Source organism: Microcaecilia unicolor, chromosome 3 (assembly GCF_901765095.1).
Source record: "Microcaecilia unicolor chromosome 3, aMicUni1.1, whole genome shotgun sequence".
Lineage (NCBI taxonomy): Eukaryota > Metazoa > Chordata > Amphibia > Gymnophiona > Siphonopidae > Microcaecilia > Microcaecilia unicolor.
In genome coordinates, this window is record NC_044033.1 from 103,916,347 (window position 1) to 103,944,248 (window position 27,902).

The window sequence follows — 27,902 nt, forward strand, 5'->3', positions numbered from 1 at the left end:
GCTTCTTCACCAACCCAACAGAGGTTAATTTTCAAAAGTTTGTCACAGATATATTAACTTAGTCCAGTAAAAAAGTATGTCTTGCACTTGTTTGTTGACCCTTATTTATACTTATTATGCCTTGAAATGGTATTTGTGGAAGTAAACAAATGACAGAATTTGTTCTCCAAGGACAAGCAGAATATTTTGTTCACACAGGTGGGTAATGCCATCAAATGGAGCCCTGGATGGAGCAAGTGTAAAGTACTCTAAAGCACCTGTGTATGAATCTTAATGCTAGTATCATTTCGCAGTGCCATCTAAATTTCTGTTTTTCAGTGGAACACTTAAATGGACACATGCTCTTATCTGCATTTAATTATTTTCCTTGAATCATGTATTTATTTTTATTTATTTATTGCAACTGTATCCCACATTTTCCCACCTCTTTGCAGGCTCAATGTGGCTTACAATACATCATGGATAGTGGAAATATAATAGAAAAATAGGCATTTAGTGTTACAGAAATATTTTGGTAACATGATAATAATAAGACATGATAGTAGTATGACAAGCAGATATTATAAGACATTTCTAACTACGTGTGGAGATTTATGTATATTCACATTGGTTGATCTTTGTGGTAAGCCTTGCTGAAGAGATGGGTCTTCAGTAGTTTGCGGAAGTTCGTTAATTCGTAGGTAATTTTTAAGTTGCGCGGCAGTGCGTTCCATAACTGTGTGCTTAAGTAGGTGAAGTTTGACGCGTGCATTACTTTGTATTTTAGACCTTTGCAGTTAGAGAAGTGCAGATCAAGGAATGTGCGGGATGATCTTTTGGCATTCCTGGGTGGTAAGTCTATCAGGTCTGACATGTAGGCTGTTGCATCTCCATGAATGATTTTGTGAACTAGGGAGCAAATTTTGAACGTGATGCGTTCTTTGAGTGGTAGCCAGTGTAGTTTTTCTTGTAGGGTTTTCACTCTTTTTCTCCTCTTTTTAACTTTTTTAGTCTCCTTTATTCTGTTCTACTAGTCCAGAGCAACAGATTGTCTCCCATCAGCAGATGGAGGCAGAGAACTTGGAACTTTCCAGTGATGAAATCAGTATTATAAGGATTGATGCAGCCCTGAAACTTGGCAGCATTCTCTGTCTCCAGCAGATGGGTACAGTGTGGGCTAGTGTTGCAGGTGTTCATTATTCTTAGGTCTGACTCTTGTGGGTGTAATCTGTAGCTGTGGCCCTCAGGTGGAGTCCTTTAGGCTTTTGAGAGCTCTCTGCAGACTTTTCCCCTGATTGAACTGTTAGATTCTGTCTCTGCCCCAGGGTCTCAGCCTGTGGGCCCTGATCTTGATAAGGTGTGGTATCTCTGATATAGGTCCCTTGGGCCCCTACCAGGAGGGGTGAGTATGTGCCCTGAGAAGCAGCTGGGTTTATTTGCTGCTGTTTTTTTTAATTGGGATTCTCTGCTTTGGGTAGAATTTTATAAAAAAAATAAAAAAGAACAGAAAGGCAGGAAAGGAAGCAGCAGCAGCAGCAGCAGCAACAACAGAACTCTCCTGGTGTCAGATGGAGTGAGAAGTGTCTAGGGTGGTGATTGATTATGCCTGATTGCAGTTGCAGGTGTGGAGTGTATGAGAACCAGTAGAGAAGCAATGTGGCTGTCTCCTCCTACCCCAGTTGTGACAGGAGCGTGGCTTTGGGGCTGTTGGAGGGTATAGACAGGTCTTTCACAGGGGCATCATATTTGGGGCAGTCAGTATTGGTGGCTCGAATATGTATATGTTGGAGGAGAATAGAGAGAAAGAGGACACATTTAAATACTTGAAAGATATTAATAAAGCTTTTCCAAAAATGGAGAGGGTATAGAACTAGAGGACGCGAAATGAAGGTAAAAAATATGCACAAAACTAACCCATTTGGAAAAATTACACCCAAGGGAAACTTATGTTAAATCTTTTTTTATTAAGAATATCCAAATGTCAGGTTGTAAAGAAGGAAACTTAAAAACATCAGAAAATACTTTTTTCACGAAAAGGCCGATGGATGCTTGGATAGACTGCACGGGCTATGCTGGTCTTTCTTTGAAGACAAGCAGGCCGTCATATTCTGGGTGACATCAAAATGGGTGGCAGTAAATGCACGCTGATTTTTGCTAATGGCAACATTACTGTGTGGACAAGAAAAAACAACACTGGGCCTTCAAGAAAGAGACATTGGCAGTCTTTTATTGTGAAAAAGACCCGACACGGGCCGTGTTTCGGCGCACAAGCGCCTGCCTCAGGGGTCAAAATGTGTCTTCACAATATATGAGCAGGAATGTTCAGACAGTCTGAGTAAATTGCCAGCCACCACTGAGCGTTTGTTCAATCCTAACAGACACTGTGTGAAAACTGCCCCCCAAAAAGTTGAAGACTAATAGTACAAGCATTGTGGGGTAGTGAATCTGTCTTGAAGTGAGGTTCCACCATTGGCGAAAAAAGAAACTCCACAACACCATGGTGATGAAGCATGGAGGTTGCACTCATTGTTACCCCCTTTTACTAAGCTGTGGTAAAAGAGGCGCTGCACTAGAGGCAGCGTGAGTTTTTGCCTTGCGCAGAGTCCTCATTTACTGCAACAGGTAAAAAGGTGGAAAAAAAAGAAATGGCTGTGCGATAAATTCGCACTTGCTGTATGGCCATTTTGGGAGGAGCACAACACAACCCAGTGGTAACTGCTACCCAGTTACCATTGGGTATCCCTCTGTGATGATAATTTTTGAAAAATTAAGCGCTGGAAGTGAAACTGCTGCTGGTGGCCACAGTGGGCCAGTGGTCTTCCCGGATTGCTGTGCGGCAAGCCCATTGCCGTGCAGCAACCCTTTGGTAAAAGGAAAGGTAGACAAAACTGTTCTGCTGATTATCATCAATCCAGATGTCCACATTCGAACTGAAAGAATATACTTGAGACTGTAGCCTTTTATAGCAAGACAAAATCAAGGGAAGACACTGTGATTCAAATGACTTTAAAGTATCTCATGAACCCAAAAGTCACAGATGGCCAGGTTTTTCCATAACATCTTTGATCTGGCTGCAATCAATTTAACAGTGTTGTACATTATTCTTTCTGGCAAGAAGAGTCGATGCAAGTTTATCCTTCAGTTAACTTTGGAGCTTCAACAGCATTACATCTCCTTGAGAAATGTAGGCTGGAGGCACCTGTCAACCAAGAAGAGCGTGGGGGAGCTGCAAATGATGCAAGTGCCAGATTGTGAGGTGCAACAGAAACAAAATTGTAGAAGTTTGTGGAGCTTGCAAGAATCTCCTGTGTGGGAAGTGTACCAGAAAAGTTGAGAAGCACTGCGTCTGTGTGGTATGCATTCCAGATTAAATGATATTTATAGAATTACACTTTTTTTTTGGTTTGGAAACACATTTACTTCCATTTGTTTAGTTCAATTATTTGTGTTTTTATTTTCCCCATTTTCTATAATTGTTTAAAAAATAAGTTATCAATGAGTTAAAATTAAACCCCCTCCATGTTTATTCATTATAAAATCACTTAAAAAGGCTTATCCACAAAAATCTGTTATCCAAATACCAAACAAAAACATGGAACATAAGAACAAAAGAGTAGCCATACTGGGTCAGACCAATGGTCCATCTAGCTCATTATCCTGTTTTCCAAACAGTGGCCAAGCCAGGTCACAAGTACCTGACAGAAACCGAATTAGCAGTAACATTCCATGCTACCAAACCTGGGGCAAGCAGTTGCTTCCCCATGTCTGTCTGAATAGCAGACTATGGACTTTTCCTCCAGGAATTTGTCCAAACTTTTTTTTAAACCCAGATACACTAACCGCTGTTACCACATCCTCCAGCAAAGAGTTCCAGAGTTTAACTATTCGTTGAGTAAAAAAATATTTCCTCATAGAGTCCCCTAGTCTTTGTACTTTTGGAATGAGTAAAAAATTGATTTACTTCTTCTCGTTCTACATCACTCAGGATTTTGTAGACCTCAATCATAGCTCCCTTCATCTGTCTCTTTTCCAAGCTGAAGAGCCCTAACCTCTTTAGCCTTTCCTCGTATGAGAGGAGTTCCATCCCCTTTATCATTTTGCTCGCTCTTTGAACCTTTTCTAATTCCGCTACATCTTTTTTGAGATACGGCGACCAGAACTGAACACAATACTCAAGGTGTGGTCGCATTGTAGTATTTTTGGTCTTATTCACCATCTCTTTTCTAATAATTCCTAGCATCCTGTTTGCTTTTTTGGCCACCGCTGCACACTGAGCAGAAGATTTCAGCATATTATTTACAACGACTTCTAGATCTTTTTCTTGAGTGCTGACCACAAAGGTGGACCATAGCATCAGGTAACTGTGATTCGCGTTATTCTTTCCAATGCATCACCGTGCATTTGTTCATATTAAATTTCATCTGCCATTTGAATGCCCAGTCTTCCAAGTTCCTAAGGGTCTTCCTGCAGTATTTCAGTTTGCACGTGTTTTAACAAACTTGAATAGTTTTGTAACGTCTGCAGATTTAATTACCTCCCTTGTTGTTCTGAATTCCAGATCATTTATAAATATGTTAAATAGCACTGTTCCCGATACAGATACCTGCGGACACTCCACTGTTCACTCTCCTCCTTTGAGAGAAATGACCATTTAACCCTGCCCTCTGTTTTCTGTCCAATAACCAACTCCTAATTCACACCAGAGCATTGCCTCCTATCCCATGACTCTTTAGTTTTCTCAGGAGTCTCTCATGAGGAACTTTATCAAAAGCTTTCTGAAAATCTAGATACACTACATCAACCGGCTCACCTTTATCCACATATTTATTCATGCCTTCAAAGAAATGAAGCAAATCAGTGAGGGAAGACTTCCCTTGGCTGAACCCATGCTGCCTCTGATCCATTAAATCATGTTTGTCTATGTGTTCTATAATTTTGTTTTTTACAGTAGTTTCCACTATTTTCCCGGCACTGATTAGAATCCTTTTAAAAAATCAGCGTCACATTGGCCACCCTCCAATCTTCAGGTACTGTGGATGATTTTAATGACGGGTTAAGTAGAGAGGTGTGGTAGCCGTGTTAGTCCACTCTTAAAGGTTATCAATAGAAATCAAACAAAATAAAACATGGAAAAGAAAATAAGATGATACCTTTTTTATTGGACATAACTTAATACATTTCTTTTTTATTTTATTATTATATTTATTAGTTTACCTTTTTACCAAGCATACACTTGAAATTTGCAATACAGGAATAAGAAAAATAATAATAAGGCAAATTACGAAATTTAAGTACATATTTCCCTCTTTAGACCACAAAATCGTTAGCAGGGGGAAGAGACCATATTCCAGGAGAGGAAATCAATTAAAGTAAGAAAAGGGGAAAAAAAAAAAAAAGATCAATTTAGCATAGCACAACGCTCAGCATAATATTATTATACAATCCTTTTATCAATAGACAGTAAACTACCAACTACTTTAACACTTTTTTATGATTAATGAAAGCTTTCAGTTGTTCTAGTTGAAAAAAGACATATTTCAAACCTAAATATTTGACCACACATTTGCACGGATAGTTCAGGTAAAAAAAAGCACCCAACTCTAAAGTGTCTTTTCTCAGTGCTAAGAAAGCTTTCCTTCTTTCTTGTGTTTGTCTAGTTACATCGGGATAGAACCATACTTTTTTACCATAAAATAGAGATTGTGAATTTTTAAAGAACAATCTCTTAACAGCATCCATATCTTGTTCAAAGACAAATGAAATAACCAAAGTTTGGCGTTCAGTGTCTTCTGTTATTGTGGATTCCAAGATCTCTGTTATATTCAAAGCATTTTCATTTAAATCTTTTTGTGTAGAAAACCTTTCCACAGTTTCTTCATCCTGATTCTTTTTAGGAGGCACATAGTATATCCGGTTTATAGGAGGAATGTGTTCTGAAGAATAGTGCAAAGTTTCCACTAAGTATTTTTTGAAGATATCAATAGGAGCATATCCCAGGCATTTAGGAAAATTTAAAATTCGCAAGTTCAATCTGCGATTGTAATTTTCAATTTGCTCCAGTTTTCTATGAAGAATAGTTTTATCTTTTATAGTCGCTACAGAGAACTCTTGGAGTTTCTTAACATCGTCTTTTATTATCGATATCTGAGTTGAAGATTCAGTTTTAAAAGATTCTAGCGACTTTGTTAATGAATCAACCGTTGCAACTAGAACAGATATTTCTTGCATTGAATTGGATAGTTTAGTATCTAAACTTTGGAGAACTTGCCATATTCACTCCAAAGTAACCGGCTCCTTAGATGGATTAGTTCTAGTAATGGCCTGTTGACCCAGGCCTCCGCATGCAATTCCCCCAACAGCGCCTCTTACCCGAGGCCATTCTAGTCCAACTTCGGGATTCGAAGACCTCAGCTGCGACGGGGAAGCTGCGGGTGGAGGCGGCGGATTGATTTCCGGGGGAGAAAGAGTAACATCTAGCCCCTGGACGAAGGATTCTCCTCCTCCTAAGTCAGCGGGGTCACTCCCGGTTTTCGCGCTGGGCGTCTTCACCGCGAACCTTTCAATACTCATCTGAGAAGGCGACGAGGTTCTAACCGCTGAGGCTCCGGTTTTAACCAAGCCTTTTCGTTTAGTGTGCGGCATGGTCAAAGAAGCAAAGGCTATACTTCCAGATTGAGAAGAGAGGCTCTCAGGCAAGTGAAGTGCGTGCCGCCATCTTAGCTCCGCCCCCTTCTCGACTTAATACATTTCTTGATTAGCTTTCGAAGGTTGCCCTTCTTCGTCAGATCGGAAATAAGCAAATATGTTAGCCGTTAGTATATATAAGAGAAACATCAAAGCATTACCAACACCCATCCTGTTAGAATATCAATGAAATGCTTTGATGTCCCCATGCATACCCCCACCCTCCCACTCTCTCAGACTGTCAAAGTAATGCTTTGATGTTTCTCTTATATATATACTATCTGCTAACACATTTTCTTATTTTCGATCTGACGAAGAAGGGCAACCTTTGAAAGCTATGTCCAATAAAAAAGGTATCATCTTATTTTCTTTTCCATGTTTTATTTTGCTTGATTTCTATTGATAACGACAGGTTATATATTACTATCACTACAGATCATCAATTTTACGCTTAAGTTCTTTGAGTACCCTTGGATGTTGCCATCCGGTCCCACAGATTCCCTCGCAGGCTTTCTGCTTCTGATGTACCTGAAAAATTTGTTACTGTCAGCTTTAGCCTCAGCGACAAGTTTCTCTTAATATTCTCTTTTAGCCTTCTTTATTAATGCTTTGCGTCTGACTTGCCAGTGCTTATGTTCCTTATTTTCTTCATTTGGATCCTTTTTCCATTTTTTGGAAGGACAATCTTTTGGCTTTAATAGCCTCTTTTACTTCACCTTTTAGCCATGCTGGCTGTCGTTTTCTCTTTTTTCCACCTTTGCAAATACGTGGAATGCATTTGGACTGGGCTTCCAAGATGTTCAAAGATACTTGGGGAGAACCATTAAATTATTAAACAGTGAAAAAGGCCTCAGAAGTTGTGGTTCACAAAACTGCATATAGCACCCTACAGACAATTTTCTGTCAACGGCCAAAAAAAACCCTCATCCTCCCTTCCTTTAAAATTCAACAAAATTTATCTACTATTTTTTAATTTAATTTAATTATATACTTTGAAATATTCTCAAATAGAATCAGCATACTTATCTCAGTATTCTTTTTGCACTTCCCAACAGGGTCCTGTTTCATGACATGGCTTCATCGGGGCAATATGTGCTTTCTTCAGTCTTCTAAAAAAGAAAAAATTATAGTCAGCAAAATATTTCACCAAGCCAATCCTGCTCCACTTACTGTGTTACAAACTTACTGTGTTATTGCTCATTTTAGCAATCTCATAAGCCTTTTTGTTAAAAAAAAAAAAAAAAAAAAAGCATGCCAATTGATGAACCAATCATAATTCATATCACTAAGGAAAAAACACTTTCTTATATCTTAAAGTGAAGTAGACATTTACTCATCAGGAAAATATAACACAAGAATTAACTTAAGGGGTCACAAAACCCTAACCCTCTTTATATTCTTGACCTGGGACATCATGCAAACACATGCTTTATAGGATTATGAATTGCATTTTCTAAGGGAATTATTAAGCCCAGCTGTTCGTTTGCAAAAAGAGAGTTATCGAAAGAAGAGGGAAGTGTTGGTCATTATAAATACGGTTAATGTAAGACCTGTGAGATGATGTATGAATGTCAAGAGTTCAACAATCCAGTAACTGAATAGAGCTTTACATTGAAATATAGGACTAATTGTTGGCTCGGATCTTGTGATTTATATGTTGGAGTACCTTTGTAAGAAGATTTACATTGATAAGACGAAGTTTGAACATCGGGATGAATGACTACGGATCCTGTATATCTAAATGATAGGTGGGAGCACCTTTAGTTGCGTATTGTGTGCATTATAATCACATGTTTAGTCAATCCTGTTGTGTGGCAATTGTTTAATTTCCTACGATGACTACCATTCACCAAGGGTTGAGCCCTCAGCTGCAGGAGGCCAGCAGGACTTACGAGTTAGATGATTCAGAAAGAAGGGTAGAGGCCAAAGCTTTGTGTAACTCCAGCAAGTGGAGAGCCTATCTCTTTTGCTCATGGACCAATCGATGCATCTGTCGAAACTCACGCTGAATAATGTCTCGTTTCTCACACCAGGTAATGTTGGGGTCTGTGCATCTGTCTTTTAATTTAGCGATTCTTTGGTGCAACATAGCCTTCAGATCAGATACATTATCGGGTAGCTCTTCTTTGCTAGCAGTCGTCTCCTCGGTGAGGGACGTCAACGGAATTCCTGTATCCATCTGGGGAAAGGCAAAACTAAAACAGACCAGTAGTGCAATTTATGTGGTTAAGTTATTGAAAGAAGTCAGAATGCTAGGAGGCGGGTCGTGGGTATAAATGGGGGCCAGGAAAGAGGCTTGGTAAGAAACAAAGCATCGAAAATGAAAAATTATAAAAATCCAAAAAAAAGATAAAATATATAAAAAAAAAATAGGCTTACATACAGAAATAAAAGAAATTGAAAATAAAAATAAAACAAAATATTATACATCTGAATTGCAGCAAGGCATATTCAGATGGCAATGCAAGAAAAAGGTTCCTCGAAAAAGACAAATGGAAGAAAAAAACATTAAAAAGTGCAGCCACTTGATTGACCTTTTCAATCAGTCAAAGAAGTAGGGAGAAGCATATCGCTTTAAGACAAAGCCACCACGTGGTAAGAGTTAGTTGAAGCAAGGTGTTAGTTAAATACACAAAGCATAAATTCCAGGACCGCTGCACACAAATAAAAAGAGTAATAGTTGCCATATTGCGATAACCTGTTTTAAATAGAAAGGAATCAGAAAGTGGAGTGTATAATTTTCCCAATTTATGTCTGAAAGCTTCACCAATTCTCAGTCCAAGAATACTATAAAATCTATGATCAGCGCAAAATGCTCCCCCAAATGGCCAGTTCAAGGGAACATTTCTCGCATTCATTCCATATATTAAATATTTCTTCTTTCTTAGACAAGGAAATAATGAAAAGCTTTCAGATGTCACATATATCATAGAGAGATTTCAAAAATGAAGGCTTTATATTAATAAAAAAAATTAAAGAAGTGAATGTCACATCAATTTATACAGCCTAACAGCTAAAGCAGAAAACATTTTAACAATGAGCAATACACAGCTTTTATTTAAAAGGGATCTCGTATAAAGTAAAATGGCATAAATAAGTCAGTTCAGGTATATATATATAAATAGACATAAAATGAATATCCTCTGGGGATCGCTCATCCCTGCAGTTGATAAGGACTCCCCAGGGAAGGTATGATAGAATTCTGCTCACAATGCATGTTGGAGATCAGGCAAAGAAGCTTTTACAATATGAGCAGTTCTGGATAAAGTTAAATTCCTTGAAGCCTGAGTGGGCTGTGTTTTTTGTAAGATTAATTTTTTCCCCTCAATGGTATTTTCTCTTTAAAAGTATTTTACACTTTAGGAAGGAGATTTAGGGTTTTGTGACCCCTTAAGTTAATTCTTGTTTTATGTCTTCCTAATGGGTAGATGTCTACTTCCCTTTAAGATATGAGAGAGTTTTTTTTTTTTTTTTCTTTAAGAGTGAGATGGATTGTGATTGGTTCATCAGTTGGTGTCTTTCTTAAAAAGAGGCACCATTTTGGAAAGTTTGAGTTTGGTAAAATGTATAATAGTTTGTAACACAGTAAGTGGAGCAGGATTGACTTGGTGACATACCTTGCTGATTACAGTTTTTTCTTTATTAGAAGATTGAAGAGAGCATATATTGCCCCTGATGAAGCCACGTCGTGAAACGGGTCCCCATCGGGAAGTGCAAAAAGAATATTGAGATGTGTGTTGATTCCATATAAGAATATTTTAAAGTATATAATGAAAAGATTAAAAAATGGTAGATAATTTTGTTGAATTTTGAAGTGAGGGAGAGGTTTTTAGGCCGATGATAGCAACTTTTGTCTGTAGGGTGCTGTATGCAGTTATGCGAACCACAGACTTCTGAGGCCTGTTCCTCTCTGTTTAATAATTTAATGGTTGTCATCTAGTGTCTTTGAACAGTCCACATTTTTGTTTGGCATTCGTTATAAAATACCATATTCTGTTCAGTAGGAGTAAGTTACATCTCATTTTTTCATATAAGAAACGATTTTTAAATTAGGGTGAAAATGACCCCTTTGGTTGTTCTAGGTACAGAAAATTGATAGTTCTAGTGTTAAATGTTTATTTGCTCAAAATAGAGTAATAGTACATATGCAAAAGGAAAAGTGCAGTATTAATGCATTAATTTGATTTAATACTTGGATTTTTTTTTCCAGTGTTCTAAGTAATGGTGGTATTTTGAGAATGGATATTAATCATTTGTTTTCTGTATTACAGGGAATAAATCGCAAAGGGAGGAGCTGGACTCCATTCTTTTTCTGTTTGAAGTAAGTTATGTTTATCTGTATTATGACTTCATGTGCTTTATGTTTTAAGTATCTTTATTAGGTCATCAATGCCATAAACATGAAAGGAGACAATAAACAGAGTACTGGAAACAGCACTCGGACTCATTAAGTAATATAATGGATGACCCCCCTCCAATAAAAGACTTCATGTGCTTTAAATAATGTTTGCATGCATTTGCTATAAACATATTCATGTCAATGAAAATTTTTGTGAAATATGTTATCTTGTAATGATTCTGGAACTGAGCATACCCCTAGCAAATTTCTTTTATTTTTGGATTAGACTACTTAAACTACTGGTATCTTAAGCCTTCATTTTTGTATCAATAAGCAGGATATATGAAACAAGTAGGCGAAGAGGCTCATTTTCAAAGTACATAGACTTACAAAATTACATAGACTTGCAAAGTTACATGGAGGTGTATTTTCAAAGAACCTAGACCAAAGTTACATGGAGGGGCATTTTCGATATGACGTCCAAGTCTGATTTTGGATGTTTTGCCGCTAAATGTATATCTTTTAATTTTTTTTTTTTTTTCAAAAACACATTTTCAACAAGGTTTTGTGCTTTGCACCGAAAATACCATTTTGAACAAAGTTTTGTGCTTTGCACGTTTATCTTTTTAGGCCATTTTCGAAAAAAAAAAAAAAAAAAAAAAACTCGCACAAGTTATAAATGCACAAAATCAAGCATGGGAAAGTCCCACATTAAGCTCAGGTTTAATGCAGCTTAGTACATCTACCCCCAAGTGTTTAAAAAAAAAAAAAAAAAAAAAAAAAGAACAAACCAACCAACCAAAAAAATATATATATTTTTTGTAAATCACATCATATTTTGTAATCCATACTTAAAGAAAACCACTATGATTTTTTTTCTTTCATAGAAAATTATACAACTCCTGCCAGAAAGAATTTTCTACCGATGGCAGTATCACAGTATAGGTAAGATCATTTTATATTGATTTTTTTGTAAACATTAGTTTTAAATAGTATCATGAATGAAAATAACAGAATTTTCTATATGGAATAAATGTTGATAGTAACAAAACTTTTATTGCTATTCACATCTGTGATTCTGGGTGATGAGCTGTTTAGTGTTGCATGGTACAAGTTTTTTAGTGTTGGCAGCATATATTGTTCATAAGGAACATTTTTTGTTTATATTCTGTCAATCAAAATGAATAAACCATATAGGTAGATGTCATCTGATGTGAGAAAGCTAATTGTCTAGGTCACATTTTAGAAAAATCTAAAAGTTTTTTTTTTCCAGATATATGGAATTCCTTTGCAGCCAGTATCTCATATATCTTCTCAGTATTTTTCTGTCTGTGCTATCAGCTGGATATGTCGACTCTTCAAAATTTGTGTGTGACTTTTTTTTTAAAAAGAATTATGGCTGATATATTCTGCTTTATTTTTCTTTGTGTATATTTTTAAGGCCCCCTTGTTTTTTCCTACTTACTACCAAATGAAACAAAAATAGAAATTACAATAAAAAAAAAGATAAAGTCTCCAAAATATGGTTTTATAATTGAGGCTAGTTTGGTGGACTGCTTGTTTGCAATAGTAGATGTAGGTGATGGATTTAAATGATTTCTGTTACCAACAGTCACACGACTTGTTAACTGTATTTGGGACCAGATCATGATGTTCCTAACTGTTCTCATATCACAGGGATGTTGCTGAGAGTAAGGTGCTTTATGGCCTTCCTGATGACAGATTTGCAGTATCCAGCATAGAGTTCCCCTTTGACTGAAGTGCAAGGAAAAATCTGGAGCTGAGGTCAAAAAAGCCCACTCTCTGACCCTTTGATTGCAGCGCGTGGATTTTCTGGGCCTCAGCCTATATATATATTGAACTAACAAAGGAAGAGGGTGAATATCATAATTCTGCTAGACCTCCTCTAATGTTCTGTGGTCAAGGAACTGGATCCATCTTCTCTTTCGGGCTCTCAGCACTCGGAAAACTCTTGTACAACTGTAAGAATGTTGAGAGGCGAGTCGATGGGACTGCCCGCTGACTCATCTTAGAAGCACCTCCTCATCCGAGGATCTTACTTTAGCAAATTGTATTGAAAGGATGGTGAAAGTTGTATTTAAATTCAACATTAATAAGTAAAATCATGGAAAATGGCGAAGTAATGCAAAACTTTTTCATAAATGGGCATGTAAATAAAGACTTACCGTGCCCCCCCCCCCCCCCCCCAAAATATCTCAATTCAGTTTGATTATATTTTTTCGCATGTCTGCAAGAATTATTTATGTGTGGTGGTGTGACACAAAATCTCTGGTGGGCTGTGGGACCCCGTTCACTAACCTTGCTCAGGTCCAAAATGCTACATCCCTGTGCCAGATATCGTAGGGTCGATCAAACCAATTTAACTGTCCTGGCTGATTAAATTGCCTGTTCAGGGCTAAGAGGTAGTTTTCAGTAGCACTTAACTAGTTAATGCCATTGAAAATAACTGGTTAGCGCCAAACTGAAAACAGGCTATTTTGGGGGCGTTCTGGGTGCGGACTCAGCACTTGACCGGTTAAGTTCCGATATTCAGCACTTAGCTGCTCAGTCTTGTATTTATGTGGTAACTTATAGCCGGTTAAGTGCTGAATGTTGCACTTAACGAGTTGTGCGTTAGTTTGTTCTGGAAACCTGGAAATTCGGTGCTGGTGCCGGAGATGGCCAGGCATTGAATTTCTGGGTTTTACGCTGGTTGCGGTCAGCAAAACGTTGACGTCACTGTGACAGTAGGCATCAAACCTCAGCCATGGCTCACCCTCATATCTGGGGAACCTCAGCCAACAGAGGATATTCATGTTTGGGAGGGAAGGTGGGTGAGCCACTTCCGAGGAGCAGGGAAAAAGCCCTGATCCTTGGAGGAGCTATTTTAAATCTTCTCCACTTTAGCCCACTCGCCTGCGAGGACTAGCCAATGGGCTAGCAAAGAGGGCTGGCAGGAAAGAGTGTATTGCTTGAAACAGCCAGTTGTGCAGCAAGTCTGGAAGCACCTTTCCCCGCCCACCTTGCAACCCCCTCCTCCTTACACAATTTTCTCCTCTCTGCAACTTCCTGAGTTTGGGGTAAGAGGCCCAACCCATGAGCCCTAGAAGACGAGCTTTCAGACTTGTCACTAACCATTGGAGCTGGGATGCCTCACCTATAACTCACTATCACCCCATCCCCCCACCATTCCCTTCTATCAGTCCTTATTATAGCATACTTCAATATTTAAAACATTCTATATAATAATTCTCACCTCCAACGTTCTATGCGTCTTGCTGCCTGTGTCCGTGGCTTTCTTCGGAGTTGGTCTGCTAGGCTCCGTAGATCAGGCTGACGTCACGTAGAATGCCAGAGCCGGAGGAGGAGGGGCGAAAGGGGCAGGGCACAGGGGCGGAGGCGGAGCTTTAAAGAGAAACAGAAGCGTTGAGGGGCGGAGTAGCCGAGAGCGTCGCGACCAATGGCAGAGAAAGAAAGGTCGGACTCCTCCTTGGGCGTGAGCGGAGGGGGCAGAGCCACAGGAGAGCGTGCTGCTGTGCCGAGCCGGTGCGCTTGTGCATTCCTGCGCTGGGGGAGGGGGGCCTCAGGAGTCGAAGCAGCGCTGCAGAGGAGGAAAGCAGGTGACGGCCGCGGCTGCCCCTCCGGGCCCCATGGGAGGGTGTGTGGGCAGCCGCCACGACTCCTCGGGAGGGAGGGCCCTGAAACTCGGAGAGTGGGACCCTGAAACTGGGAGGGAGGGAGGAAGGGGACGACCCTGAAAGTCGGAGGGAGGGAGGAAGGGAACGACCTTGAAAGTCGGAGGAAGGGAGGGAGGGAACGACCCTGGAACTGGGAGGGAGGTTGGGGATGACCCTGGAACTGGGAGGGAAGGGGGGCCCCTGGCACACATTCTCATTCTCACACACACACTCTCTCTCTCACAGACACACTTGAACCCAGTCTCACTCTCACACACACTCTCTCAAACATACACACTCCGAGGAAAACCTTGCTAGCACCCGTTTCATTTGTGTCAGAAACAGGCCTTTTTTACTAGTTATTCAATAAATTGATCGACACTCCGTTTGGCATTAAACAGTTGGCTGCAGCTTGTTTATTAACTTGGAACAAGGAATACTGAGCAGTAACACCCCAAGCTACGCTTAAATATATAGTGATAATCCCCTACCAGGTATTTGCCTTGTCCGCCAACTTCTTCATCTTCGACGATCTTCGGTCCCCTAGTCCCACCTTCACAGCTACAGCCTTGGAGCAAGCATGGACCTCCATGCCCATTATTGGGTCATGTGACCCATCATGATAATCCAGTCTTGATTACCAGTTCTCCCCCATGAGCCACAGGGGCCAGTGACCCCAGTCAATGGCTTCCACCCCCCAGAAAGGTTTTTAAAGTTGTTCCCTACCAGATTATAACAGTGAAAAAATTCTCAACAATTTTTTTGCATATCATTAAGAAACTGATCCATTCCAATATCAGACAAATGGATTTTATCCCTCCCAAAAAGACCACCACATCTTGTGTGAACCCATGTATGCCTGAGGTGAAAACCCCCTTGGGACACCAGTCATCCCCCATCTCCCCCATCTGTCTGTTGACTTTCACTAGTCCCCGTGTCCACTTTTTAACCATCAGGCGAGCAGGCCTGGGAATGATGTCAGACCAAACCATCCGGGAGGGTGAGTACCAAGATAAGATCAATCTCAAATCATCTTTCACCGCACCAATGAGTCTTGCCAGTCCAGCTGTCTACGCCATTTCCTCCTACATGTATGATCATCCTTCCAACCCTTCAGCAATATCTCTCACAAATATATTAAACAAAATGGGCCCCAGCACTGACCCCTGAGGAACCCTACAGCTCAGCATCCTTTCCTCCGAACAGATTCCATTTACTACCACCCTCTGCTACCTGTCGGTCAACCAGTTTTCTATCCAGTTCACCACTTTCGGCCCTAAGTTCAGCCCTTTCAGCTTATTCACAAGTCTTCTGTGGGGGACCATATTTCTGCAAACCCTTTGATACGGTCCCCCCCTGGGTTTATGTAATTGAGGTGGTTATTATGAGCCACCTTGTGGTGAATGGTCTTAATAAGCACATAGGTGTTGAGGGAATCAATACTGATTCATTGTACATTTGCTGCGTTTATACTGTTGATTGGGAAGTATTAAGCTAGGAAAGTAATTGTTATATAATCTGCATTATCGCAGAAGAAAAAAACAGCAGACTGTGTAAGTGAATGTAGACTCAGTTGTTATTTATTGAGCTGTTGGAAAGAACGGTGTATGTACATACCTGGTGTGGGATGTGGAACGCCTAATGTACCATGATGGTTCCATCTATGACTCTGCCACATGTTCAGTTGGGGATATAATGGTTGGAATGGGTACGAACTGAGCACATTATTTTCACAAAAAATGTTTGTTTGTTTTTTTTTATTTTTCATAAACATTAAGGTATTGATTTAATACTGAGTATTGTATTGAAGTCAGCTAAAATTTAATGCCAAGAAGTGCAGAGTAATGCATTTGGGGTGTAGAAACCCAAAAGAGAGATACCGGATAGGAGGGGAGAGATTAGTAAGCTCGACTCAGGAGAGAGACCTTGGTGTGTTGGTGTGAGAGGATATGAAGGTGAAGAAACAATGTGACAAGTCGATGGCCGTGGCCAGAAGGATGCTAGGCTTCATAGAGAAGGGTATAACCAGCAGAAGAAAGGGAGTGTTGATGACCCTCTACAAGTCGTTGGTGAGGCCCAACCTGGAGTTGTGTTCAGTTTTGGAGGCCGTATCTTGCTAAAGATGTAAAAAGACTGGAAGCGGTGCAAAGAAAAGCTACAAAAATGGTATGGGGTTTGCGTTGCAAACCGTACGAGGAGAGTTGCCGACCTGAACATGTATACCTTGGAGGAAAGGAGAAACGGGTGACATGATACAGACGTTCAAATATTTGAAAGGTATTAATCCACAAACAAACCTTTTCTGGAGACGGGAAGGTGGTAGAATTAGAGGACTTGAATTGAGGTTGAAGGGGGGCAGACTCAGGAGTAATGTCAGGAAGTATTTTTTGACGGAAAGGGCGGTAGATACATGGAATGCCCTCCCGCAGGAGGTGCTGGAGATGAAAACTGTAATGGAATTCAAACATTCGTGGGATAAACACAATGGAATCCTGTTTAGAAGGAATGGATCTATGGAATCTTAGCGGAGATTGGGTGGTGATGCCGGTATTTGGAGAGTAAAACCGGTGCAGGGCGGACTTCTACAGTCTGTGCCCTGATCATGACTGCATAGATATGGATGGGTTGGAGTGTAAATTTTAAGGGGCTTCGACATTAGCTTCTGAACTTTTAGTACAGGAACAGTGCTGGGCAGACTTTTACGGTCTGTGCCCTGAGAAAGGCAGGGACAAATCAAACTCAGGTATACATATTAAGTATTACATACCATTTAAAATGATCTTGTTGGGCAGACTGGATGGACCGTTCAGGTCTTTATCTGCTGTCATTTACTATGTTACTATGTAAGTACAGATGTCAGGTCTTGGAATAGAGATTATACAGAAGTGGGAGTAGCTGGCATCACTAAATACCATGCTCCTCAAGCCAAGATATCCTTCTCCCCCAATGCGCCATGCCAGAATGGCCCACCCAATGAATAAATGAATGGCTAATAATCCATACAGAATGTACCTGGTCAGCTGCATTTGGAATAGATAAGCAAATCAAGGGGGGAGGAGGCAAAGGATGTGCAAACCAAGAACAGAGAAAAGGCCAAAGCCACCAAAATAGGAAAGGAAAGCAACAGGATTGTAAAGAAAAACAGCAGTACACCCCCTGCCATAATTCTGAAGGCACTGAACTGACCACCTATAAATCAACGGCCATCCATTTCTCCCTTATACCCCACTGCAAGAAAAGTAACACTATTACTTGCAAGATTGACTTTACCCTTGGAAGGCCCTTGTAGGATTGAATATACCCTTGGAAGGCCCTTGAACACCAGCGGCCTATACCCTTAATAGCTGCATCACCAAGCCGAAAGGAGTGTGTGCCAAAACATGACAGATCTTCCATCACCGCTCTCAGGTACTTTTGCAATACTGCCAAAAACTGGTATGTGGTAAGTACTACTCCATCTGCATGCACCAGGAGGGCAGACCTCCAAATAAGCAACTAGATGACCAATAGGATAGGTGACAGCCTCTGGGATTCTTTTCAACACAACAGATTAATCCCATCTGATCTGTTTTAGAATGTGCAACATATCTCCCTTCAAAACCACATGCTCCCTTAGCAAGCCACCCATCCCAAAGGCCTTCTGGGACTGCGCTACCAGCTCGCTCACTCGAAAGGCACCATAAAAGGCAAGAGAGAAGACTGCCCAGAACAACAAAGCATCAAATTCAGAATAAACTACAGAGTACAGTACCCCAAGCACTGAGGTCAGCAGATCATACGTTGTCGGCTGTTAAAAGAGTCTGGCATAGTGGGACGCAGCCTCTCCCAACCCACATACATACAGTGGACAAGGAATCCAGCAGAAGAGTTCCCCCAACCATATTCCTTACAGAAAAATGTAGAACCAGCTACCTTTCTAATGACAGCGCCCTTAGGCGCTGAGAGTCCACTGTATAATTTTTAGCATAAAGAACAATTAGCAGGAGCATGTATTGAGAGGTCTTTCCATGGAGAATTATATAAACCAGACAACATAGTTTAAAAACAGAGCAGACTTTCATTAGTAACCAATACAGAGAATGCAGTAATGCTTCGGGCTTGCTTCTTGAATGAATCGCTAGCCCACAAGGAGACCTCCTTGCTGGTAACATCCTCCACTGCCGCTTCAGGTACATCACCCAATACCATCTTAAGCCACCTCTGAGGAGCAGAGAAAAAGCCCTGATCCTCGGAGGGGCTACTTTAAATTCTCCACTCTTTAGCCTACTCACCTGCAAGGACTAGCCAATGGGCTAGTAAAAAAAGGCCTGTGGGAAAGGGTGCATTACTTGAAACAACCAATTGTGCCCCAAGTCCAGAATTACCCTTCCATGCCCACCCTGCAACCCCTCCTTCTTCTAGAATTTTCTCCTCTCTGTGATCTCCTGAGTCTGGGGTATGGGGCCCAGCCAGTGTTTAACTGGGCCCTTCAAGACAAGCTTTCGGGCTTGTCACAATTTGGCATGTGGGAAAAACTGGTAAAATGGGCTAACTCGGACTGGAGGTTCCAAAGAAAAAATGGACCAGTGTATTTCTATGGGAGAAGGAGTTCCAACTTCTGTAGCATAGAAACTTACATACAGCAAAACGTAGCAGATAGGGAATTCCTCCTTTCAGACTGCCTCTCCCTGTTGTGTGCTCTCCCAATCCCCAAACTGCTGTACCCTCCCTCCAAAACCCTTGTCTTCCCATAATCTGCTCCGTTCACATAAACCTCCTACAAACTGTGTCACCCCAAAATCTACCCCTCCTGCAACTGCCCATTGCACAGCAGCTGCCCCAGACTCAAGAAACTACTGCCTGCAACCTTTCCACTACCCAGCATACTGCCATCACACTCAAAAACTTTCCTCTTTTGCAATGGCCCCACCACCCTACAAACTGCCTTCACCCACAGAATCTGACTCCTGCAGCTTCCCTAATACACACACATGCCTAAATTGTACATGCACATGCAGAAAGGTTGGAAAGAATTCCATGAGCTATACTCTGTTTGCTTTCCCCCTCTTGTTTCAGATATAAAAATAAGTTTTTGCTTTCTCTCATTGTGAATTACCACGTGTATTCAATATTTTCACATGGCTCTAGCTCCTGCACTTATTTCCTTTAACATCATTTGTTCAGTTTGTTCCTTTTGCTCTTTTTATTAGAATTCATAAAATAGCATCGTTAGAAATGTGTTTTCAGTTGTTATGCATCGTGTAACCTTTTTTTTTTTTTTACTGAAAGGTATGAAGGCAAGGGGAATGATTGGATGGGTGCTGCAGACTATTCCCTTCTTGTCTGAGATGAGTGGATGAGACATCCTCTATTCCTACCCAGATGCAGAGTTTATTTAAATATTGCCTCCAGCCTTTTCTAAGATAAATCGATGAACATTTCTGTCCATTGTAAATTTAGGTTCCTGGAGTTTGTCAGCAGGCCACTTAAGCTCATTTTTTCAGAATTTTTCCAGGATTTCTTTTCTCAAGAATTAGAACCATTTTTTTTGTGTATCCATAAAACAAGGGGTCTTAGTATCCCCAATTACTTTGTAAGTTTCAAAGATAATGAACAGTTTGGGAATTGCCATCTGATGTGCATACTATATATCTACAAACAATAGGAAATTATATGTATTTATTTGTATATGTATGTAGATAAAACTAACAAGAAAGTGAAAGTAATAGAATGCAGAAAATTCTGAAATGTGTAAATAGTATTTTTTCTTTTGTTTCAGGATCAATTTTAAAGAAACTTTTACACACTGGAAACTCTGTTAAGGTATTTGATATATCTGGAAGCATAAGTAAATATACTGATGATTAAATCTTTTTAAAATTAAATTCAGGAAGAAATGAACAGTCTTTTATATATCTCATCTCTCTCTCTGTTGCATACAGGGACCTCAGACATTTTCAACCTTCTTTTTCACAGAACTGCATACCTCTCCTTTCTCTTCACTAACATTGTCCTGCAGTCTGAGCCTCGTTCACTGATTAGAGTCACTTTCATGAGTAATCGCCCTGGTATGTCAAAGAACAGGGTGGTCACTTCATGTTCATGACAGTTACAGTTAGCTCATTTATAGTCCCCTCATACAAAAAAAAAAAAAAAGTTCATAGTGGGCTACAGCCAATATACTAGATTAATTAAATGAATGTAGGATGTAACAGTAAATCTTCATATGACAGTATACATTTCACTATAATTACTTCCTTATTACATGTTTATAGAAAAGCAGTGTCTTTAAATTTTTCTTAAAAGTGTCATAACTAGGCATGCTACTTACAATAGATGACAAAACCGACCATAGAGAAGTAGCTTGATAAGAAAGCAGTTTAGTAAGCATTCTTTTTGAGAGAATTCCCTAAGGGCTAGGGAAGAAGTAGTTTGAGTGCAGTTCAAGCCCATCCCATGTGTAAAAGTTGACATGGAACCAGTATCTTATCACAGTTCTTTGCATTGAAAGAGGAGGAAAACTGTCTGATAATCCCTGGCCATTCTTACTTAACCACATTACTTCTTGTATTCCCTGTCATGTAGCCATAACTACTGGTATTAACATCTTGTTGCCACCACCTTTTTCCTACCTGTCACATCCTTTGCTCCCTCCGGCTGCTCCTCTGCAGGAAGCAAGGGCCGGGAGGAAGGACCCGCAGCCAGAGAGGGCTTACCTGACCGATGGCCGGCCTTCTTGAGGCCGCGGCTGAGAGCCGGGGCTCGCCGCGGCGATGGCCGCCCTGTCCGGGGTCGAGCCCGTGGGCCGGCGATCGCGGCTTCCGGGCTCTCGGTCGCTGGCTACCGGGTCCGTGTTTGCGCCAGCGGGTAGGATGGCGTCTTCTCCATATTTGGGCGCGGGAACCCGAAGCTCCGCCTCAGAGGAACCAGATTGGGATGCCGGTGCTGTAGCCCCGCCTGGGAGGCCGGAAGGAACCAACCAGAGGGATTTCTTCAGTAGCCGGGTTCCGATTGGCCGGCCATGTCGGCTGGTGCTGGGCGGTTGAATGCCGACAGTATTTAAGGAGCGGGGCTGAAACAGGACGTTGCTTCAGGTTCTGTTTCCCTAGGCCAGTCTTTGTGTGCTCTTGTTTTCAGTGCGTTCCCTTGCTCTCCTGGTTTGACCTTTGGACTGTTTCTGGACTACTCTGTTAGCTGCCTGCTCTGACCTGTTGCCTGTTCTTGGACGACGCTGTTAGCTGCCTGCCCTGACCTGTTGCCTGTTTTTGGACTACTCTGATTTCCACCTGCCCTCCCCGCTCCCGGTGCTGGGTCAGTTCGTCAACCCCGCGGTTCCGGAAGTCCCGTTGGCCGCCTGCAGCTGACCTCACCTGATCTACTGGTTAAGCCTCTTCCCCCCCCCCCCCCCCCCCCAGTACTGCTGGGGAGTGAGAGAGGTAAAGGAATAGTGCCAGACGTGTGGGGAAGGGGACAGAGTAAGGGGAAAGAGAAACTGGACTAGGGGAGAGGTATGTGTGCCAACAAAGCAAGTTGGCTAAGGACGTCATTCTCCCTTGAGCTTGCCCTGCAGGCAGGGAAGGGGCTGACTGGGGCAGGCCTCTACTTGGTTCTTGGGCTGCTTTTATTTATTTTTCTCTTCAGGAAGAGTTCTTCATTAGGCAGCTGAGGCTGGGAGACAGATGCTGGGGGCATGTGGGAGCTGGTATGTTAATAGTGCGGCTGACTCTTACTGCCTCATTTGTGACAGGGGAGAACAAATTTCTTCACCGGGTGACCCAGCAGTCCTGCTTTTGGAGGTCAGACAGCAGACTCCCATGGCTCATTCTAAGGAGTTGATTTTAGTGGGATGGCAGCCTTTTTGTTTCTGGACTGCCAGAATCAGGACCCATTTAGTTTGCTTTACAGTTCTTTGGAGCTGGGCACTGCAGGGCTGTCCTTTGGGGGGAGGGGAGAGGCAATTTATGCCCAAGTGTTTCAGGCCCTGTTTGTTTTAGAAGGGCTGTGGTGGAGTTAATTGCTCCATGGCCAGCCCAATAAGGGATGTGGGGGTTCCTCTGAGGACAAGGTTCTTGGGGAGGGCCCATTCTCAGCTGCATGCCCAGCTCGGGTTTGTAAGTGGACCAGGCTGTTCAGTGAAGGCTCTGGTGATGAATGGGTTAATCCCACCTCTGTCCTCTGCAGAGAATATGTGGTTCATAGATAATGCAGAGGATTGTGATTCTTGGGGACACCTCCCTTGATATGGCAGAGCTGTCCCTGGAGGATGAGGACTTCCCAGTTGTGAGGCTTTTTCTAGAGGAGAGTGTGCTTCCTTAATTGAGCAGGTCTCTTCATCTGTCTGAATTTCTGCGCCTGCCCCAAAAAAGCCTAAGCAAATCTAGGTCTTTCCCTTTCCATTGTGCCATCTCCGAGATGATGATAAATTTGAAGTTGCTGAACAAGGTTCTCCAGGATACATTGAAAAGCTGCAGGAGGATCTCAGTAGGTTTCTCTGTCTCCCTAAAGTGGATGCTCTGGTGATGGCAGTCACCAAAAAGACTTATTATTCCAGTGCAGGATGGCTCAGCCCTTAGGGATGCATATGATTGCAAGGTAGATTTGTTTCTCAAGCAAGCTCTTAATACTTCAGTTCTTGGCTTACAGGCTTCTGTCTGTGGTGGTTGGTGGTCAGGGGACTTCTGTTGCTGTGTCCACTGTAGCCCACCTCAGCATTCTGTGCACAGCAGGCACCTGGGTTTGGGACTATTTGCAACTTCTGGGCTCCATGGCAGCAGTGTTCCAAGTAGTGCCCTTGCAGGAACTTACATGATATCTCTTCTGTAGGCACCATTGTTGAGCTGGTCTTCTAAATTCCACCAAGCTACTTCTGGCATGGCAGGACTCTCCAGATTATCTCCTGGGGGAAGAAGGTTTTACCTGGACCTCCAGATTCCCAGTCCCCGAGACTGGTTGGTGCTTACCATGCATGTGAATATCAAATTGTATCAACTAAGCTTGCATATCAACCCTTGAAAAAGATATTTAAATAGTTTTATAGTGTTTTTGTTGGGGCCTCAGTAGAGAGTGTGGGCACCACACATTTTTTCAATATTTTAGAAACTATGTCAGATTTTCCTGAAGACATTTGGCTATCTACTCTTGATGTTACAGCTTTATATTTAGTGATTCCTCAACAAGGAGCCCTTGATGATATCTTAAAACCTTTGGAAGGCCGCCCACAGCCCATAAGAATCTCCACATCATTCTTGATATTTTTAGGCTCTGTAGTTGTTAAGGAGAATTATTTTTGGTGTGAGTGGTTTTTACCAACAAATAAAGGGTGTGGTGATGGGTACTGCGTTGGCTGCATCCATGGCAGCCCTATATGTGGCCCAGTTTGAACAATCGAAATTTTATGATTCTTCCTATTTTGGATCCATTTTACTATGGAAATGTTTTTTAGATGACATCTTTTTCATTTGGAAGGGTTTGAACAGTGAAATCAATTCCTTAAATCCTGATTTAAAATATACACTAAAAATGCAATATCACGAAAATTTAATTTTTGGATGTATGGGTGATTAAACAATAGAAGCTATGTACTACACTATATAGGAAACTGATAGAGAGGAACAGTTTTCTACAATTCATGAATCACTATCCATATAAACTGAAATTTAATTTACCTATTGGTTATTTTTTTACAAGTATGATGTATTTGCATTACAATAGATAATTTTAAACAACAAGCTTGCCTGTTGACTAGACGTTGTGAAGAAAAATTTATTATTACAGGATAAAAGACCTATTAAACTGGACTGTCTAACCTGTGTGTTATCATTTTCAAATAAGGCCAATCAGATTGTTTCATCACTAAGAACACACTGGCATGTGTTACAACTATGTCCGGGTTTTAATGAATTTCCAATTATTGCATACAAAAGGGGAAAAAACCATTGGTGAATTATTGTCAGGTCAACGTTATTCTAAAAATACATTTGAACCTATTCAAGCATCCCATGAAGCTTGTGGAAGATATCAGTAGTGTCCTCAAGCCATAACGGGACCAATTTGGAAAGATCCAGCAAAAGGGAAGACGTTTAAATCTAGAAACACGCCTTGCAACAGTATGAATGTTGTCTATATGATTGAATGTCCGTGTAAACAACTATATGTTGGCCGTAGTAGTCACCCAGTTAGAATGAGATTAAAAGAGCGTAATTCTTGCATAGTCACTGAGAATCTACAAGCACCTTTAGCAGCCCATTGGCGTGACTGCCACCATCATTTTCAAGAAATACGGTGGCGAGTAATAGACGTTATCCAAGAAGGATGGGAGGGAAGTCATTTAGAACGTGTATTGAATTATTGAAAGCAATTCTGGATTTATACTTTGCAAACAGTAGTTCTGAAAGGATTAAACGCAGAACTCGAATAGTTTGTTAATCTGAATTCTTGATTCTGATTGGTGGATTTCTGTATCAGCTGTTCTTTATAATTGGACTTTGAAACACGCCGCCATCTTGATGACATTTGAGAACATGATGAGCATGTTTGGTTTGGCAAAAACTTTGGTGAGAATGCTATATATATTTTTACAAATAAGATGCAACCTGTGTTGAATTGAAACTAAGACTGTTGTTTTTTCACACACGGGGGTTGATCCTTGATACAGCCAGTAGGCGAAACATGACTTATGTCAGATTATTTGAACTCCCAAAGCCGACACCGTAAGCTAAGTGGCTATTTCGTTAATAAGTTTAAACCTTGAAACACTTTGATATATGAATAAGTTTTGGAGTCTTTACACAATGAAAAATAGTGAAAATTTGGACCAGTGGCGATATGAGAGATATATACAGACGGTAAATGTAAATAGTTAATTCTAACTGAACTGTCTACTGAGGTCTCAACAAAAGGCAATATAAAACTATTTAAAAAATCTTTTTTGAGGGTTGATATGCAAGCTTAATTGATACAATTTGATATTAACTATTTAGTTCTAGCTGTGAAACAGTGATTTGCACAAGATTAAGCCTTGATTTGTACAGTGCATGTGAGTCATCTGGACTGGGGTGAACATTGTCTGGGTCACATAGTACAGGGGCATTGTCTTTGTAGGGGGCCTTTTGAAATATCAATCATATGAAGGCCAGGGCCATTTGCTTAGTGTTTCACACTTGCAGTTACTCCTACAAGGAAATGCGGTTAGGGTGGTGTTGGACAATATGACAATGGTGCATATCTCAACAAGCAAGGCAAGATGAGTGCAGCAGTGACTGAAGATAAGTTGGATTTGTTCCTGGGTGGAATGCCATCTAGTGGTGATCTTGGTGGCTCACATAGAACAATAGAAAATATTCAAGCAGATTTTCTTAGCAGGCACACCCTGGCTCTGGTGGAGTGGGAATTGAAGCCCTCAGCCTTTCAGATCCTAGTAGATTGCTGGGATATTCCTCACTTCAGCCTCAAGGTGTCCAATCAGAACACAGTGTCCATTTCTTCAGCTGCAGGAAAGAGCAGGCTCAGTGGGAATTGACGTCTATCTCCAGCTTTGGCTGGAGGTTGAATCTTTTCTGTGTATTCCTTCTATGGTTCCTGATAGGATGGGCAAAGAATCCATGTTTGGTGATCATGGTAGTACCTGATTAGACCCGTTAGCTGTGGAACACCCCTTTTGGACCGCAACCTCACAGTGCCCAAGACTCTGTGACACTGGAGCACACTTGTCACTTCAACTTACTGAGAAGGAATAGAGGCCTGTCCAAGAGAGAGCTCCCATGTAGTCGGGAGTCCTATATACACCCTTGCTTCCGGTGCTCCTTCAGTGCTCTGAGCCTTGAGAAACAGAAAGACCAGCACATTCATCAAGACTATACCAGACCGACCTCAAGCTGACTCCAAACAAGGATCGGTTGACGACATCCAGGGAGACCAGAGAGTGCATCAAGTAAGGACAAAAGGAAATTGCAAGAAGAAATTGCACAGAAAAGTCTTAAGATCGAAGAGGAAAAAAAAATCTAAACTTCCTCATTTAAAGAAACTACTCTCGTGTGCTGCGGAGAGCATGATTATCCAGAGGGAACCTGGCTGCCGACTCTCAGCAGGAGCTGGATGGTGCCATTGTGTATGCACATCCAGAACAAAAAGGAGACTGAGCTCTGAACTACCCCTAAAGTGCACATGTGATCCTGGAAAGCGAGTGTGGGGCCGTAGAAATGGGTGGCCAGTAGACACTCCACCACAGAAAAAACACTCTCAAAAGTGGGATTGACATGTATAGTACCCCAGAGGCAGCCAACCGGTGAACCAACAGATAAGTTTAAACCTGAATTCTCTGATTCATATCTGTGATTCTATCTTAGTAGCTGTACTCATAAGACGCTACAAGAATACATCCCCCCCCCCACCCCCCGGAAGCCGGATCTGTATACTGGAAACTCACAGGGTGCAGAAGCCCAGCCAATCCACAATCCCAGAACACCTAATAATAAATTTGTCTACATGCCTGCTTAATATATATATATCAAAGCAGAGTAGTTTTCCATAAAGAAACTATAGATACTATTCCACCTCTACCAAATGAGACAGCCTACCCTTATGCTTAACTCTCAAGACACCATGTCAATGTATCCCATCCCCATGAGAATGGGATATGGCCAGTATAGGGACTTAAACTTTAAGCGTCCTTCACAACTCATAATAAGGGTAATATTTTAGATCTAATTTGTAAAGATAAAGATGCCACCACGTTCAGTCTACTAGACAGCAACATTAAACTTGTCCCCTGGTCTGATCGTGCTCTGATAAGTTTTAATGTGAGTATTGGTAGAAAACAGATACATAAAATCACTGAAAAGATGATTGAGAAACGAGACGCATTTGAAATAACCAGCTCAAAATTGTAGGACTTCACGATAAATACTTAGATGATGCTGTTGAATCCTGGAACAATATCTTGTCAGACTTTGTGGATGAAGTTGCACCAATGAAGCAAATCGTGATACGACAGTCCCATTTTGTTCCCTGGTTTAATGATGATTTGAGAGAGCTAAAAAGAGAAGTTCGTAAAGCTGAGCGTGAATGGAGGAAATATCCATCTAGTATTTCCCTAGAAGCATATAACTCGAAATTAGACCAATAATGCTGCGACCCTGAAAAGTAAAAAACATTTTTTTTTTTTTAAACATATTGAATCTGCCCCTTCTCAATCCAGGGAGCTCTTCTTGACAGTAAAGAACCTTCTTACTTTCACATAGTAACAT

At 41.2% G+C, this 27,902-nt stretch overlaps 1 protein-coding gene across 1 annotated transcript in view; it reads left to right on the forward strand.

Annotated features, from left to right (window-relative positions):
- RALGAPA2 (Ral GTPase activating protein catalytic alpha subunit 2) overlaps positions 1-27,902 on the forward strand; it is an 898,249-nt gene that overhangs the window by 24,909 nt on the left and 845,438 nt on the right. The window contains 3 exon segments of the mRNA XM_030196220.1: positions 10,935-10,984; positions 11,890-11,947; positions 20,438-20,481. Of these exon segments, the coding sequence (XP_030052080.1) occupies positions 10,935-10,984; positions 11,890-11,947; positions 20,438-20,481 (152 nt within the window).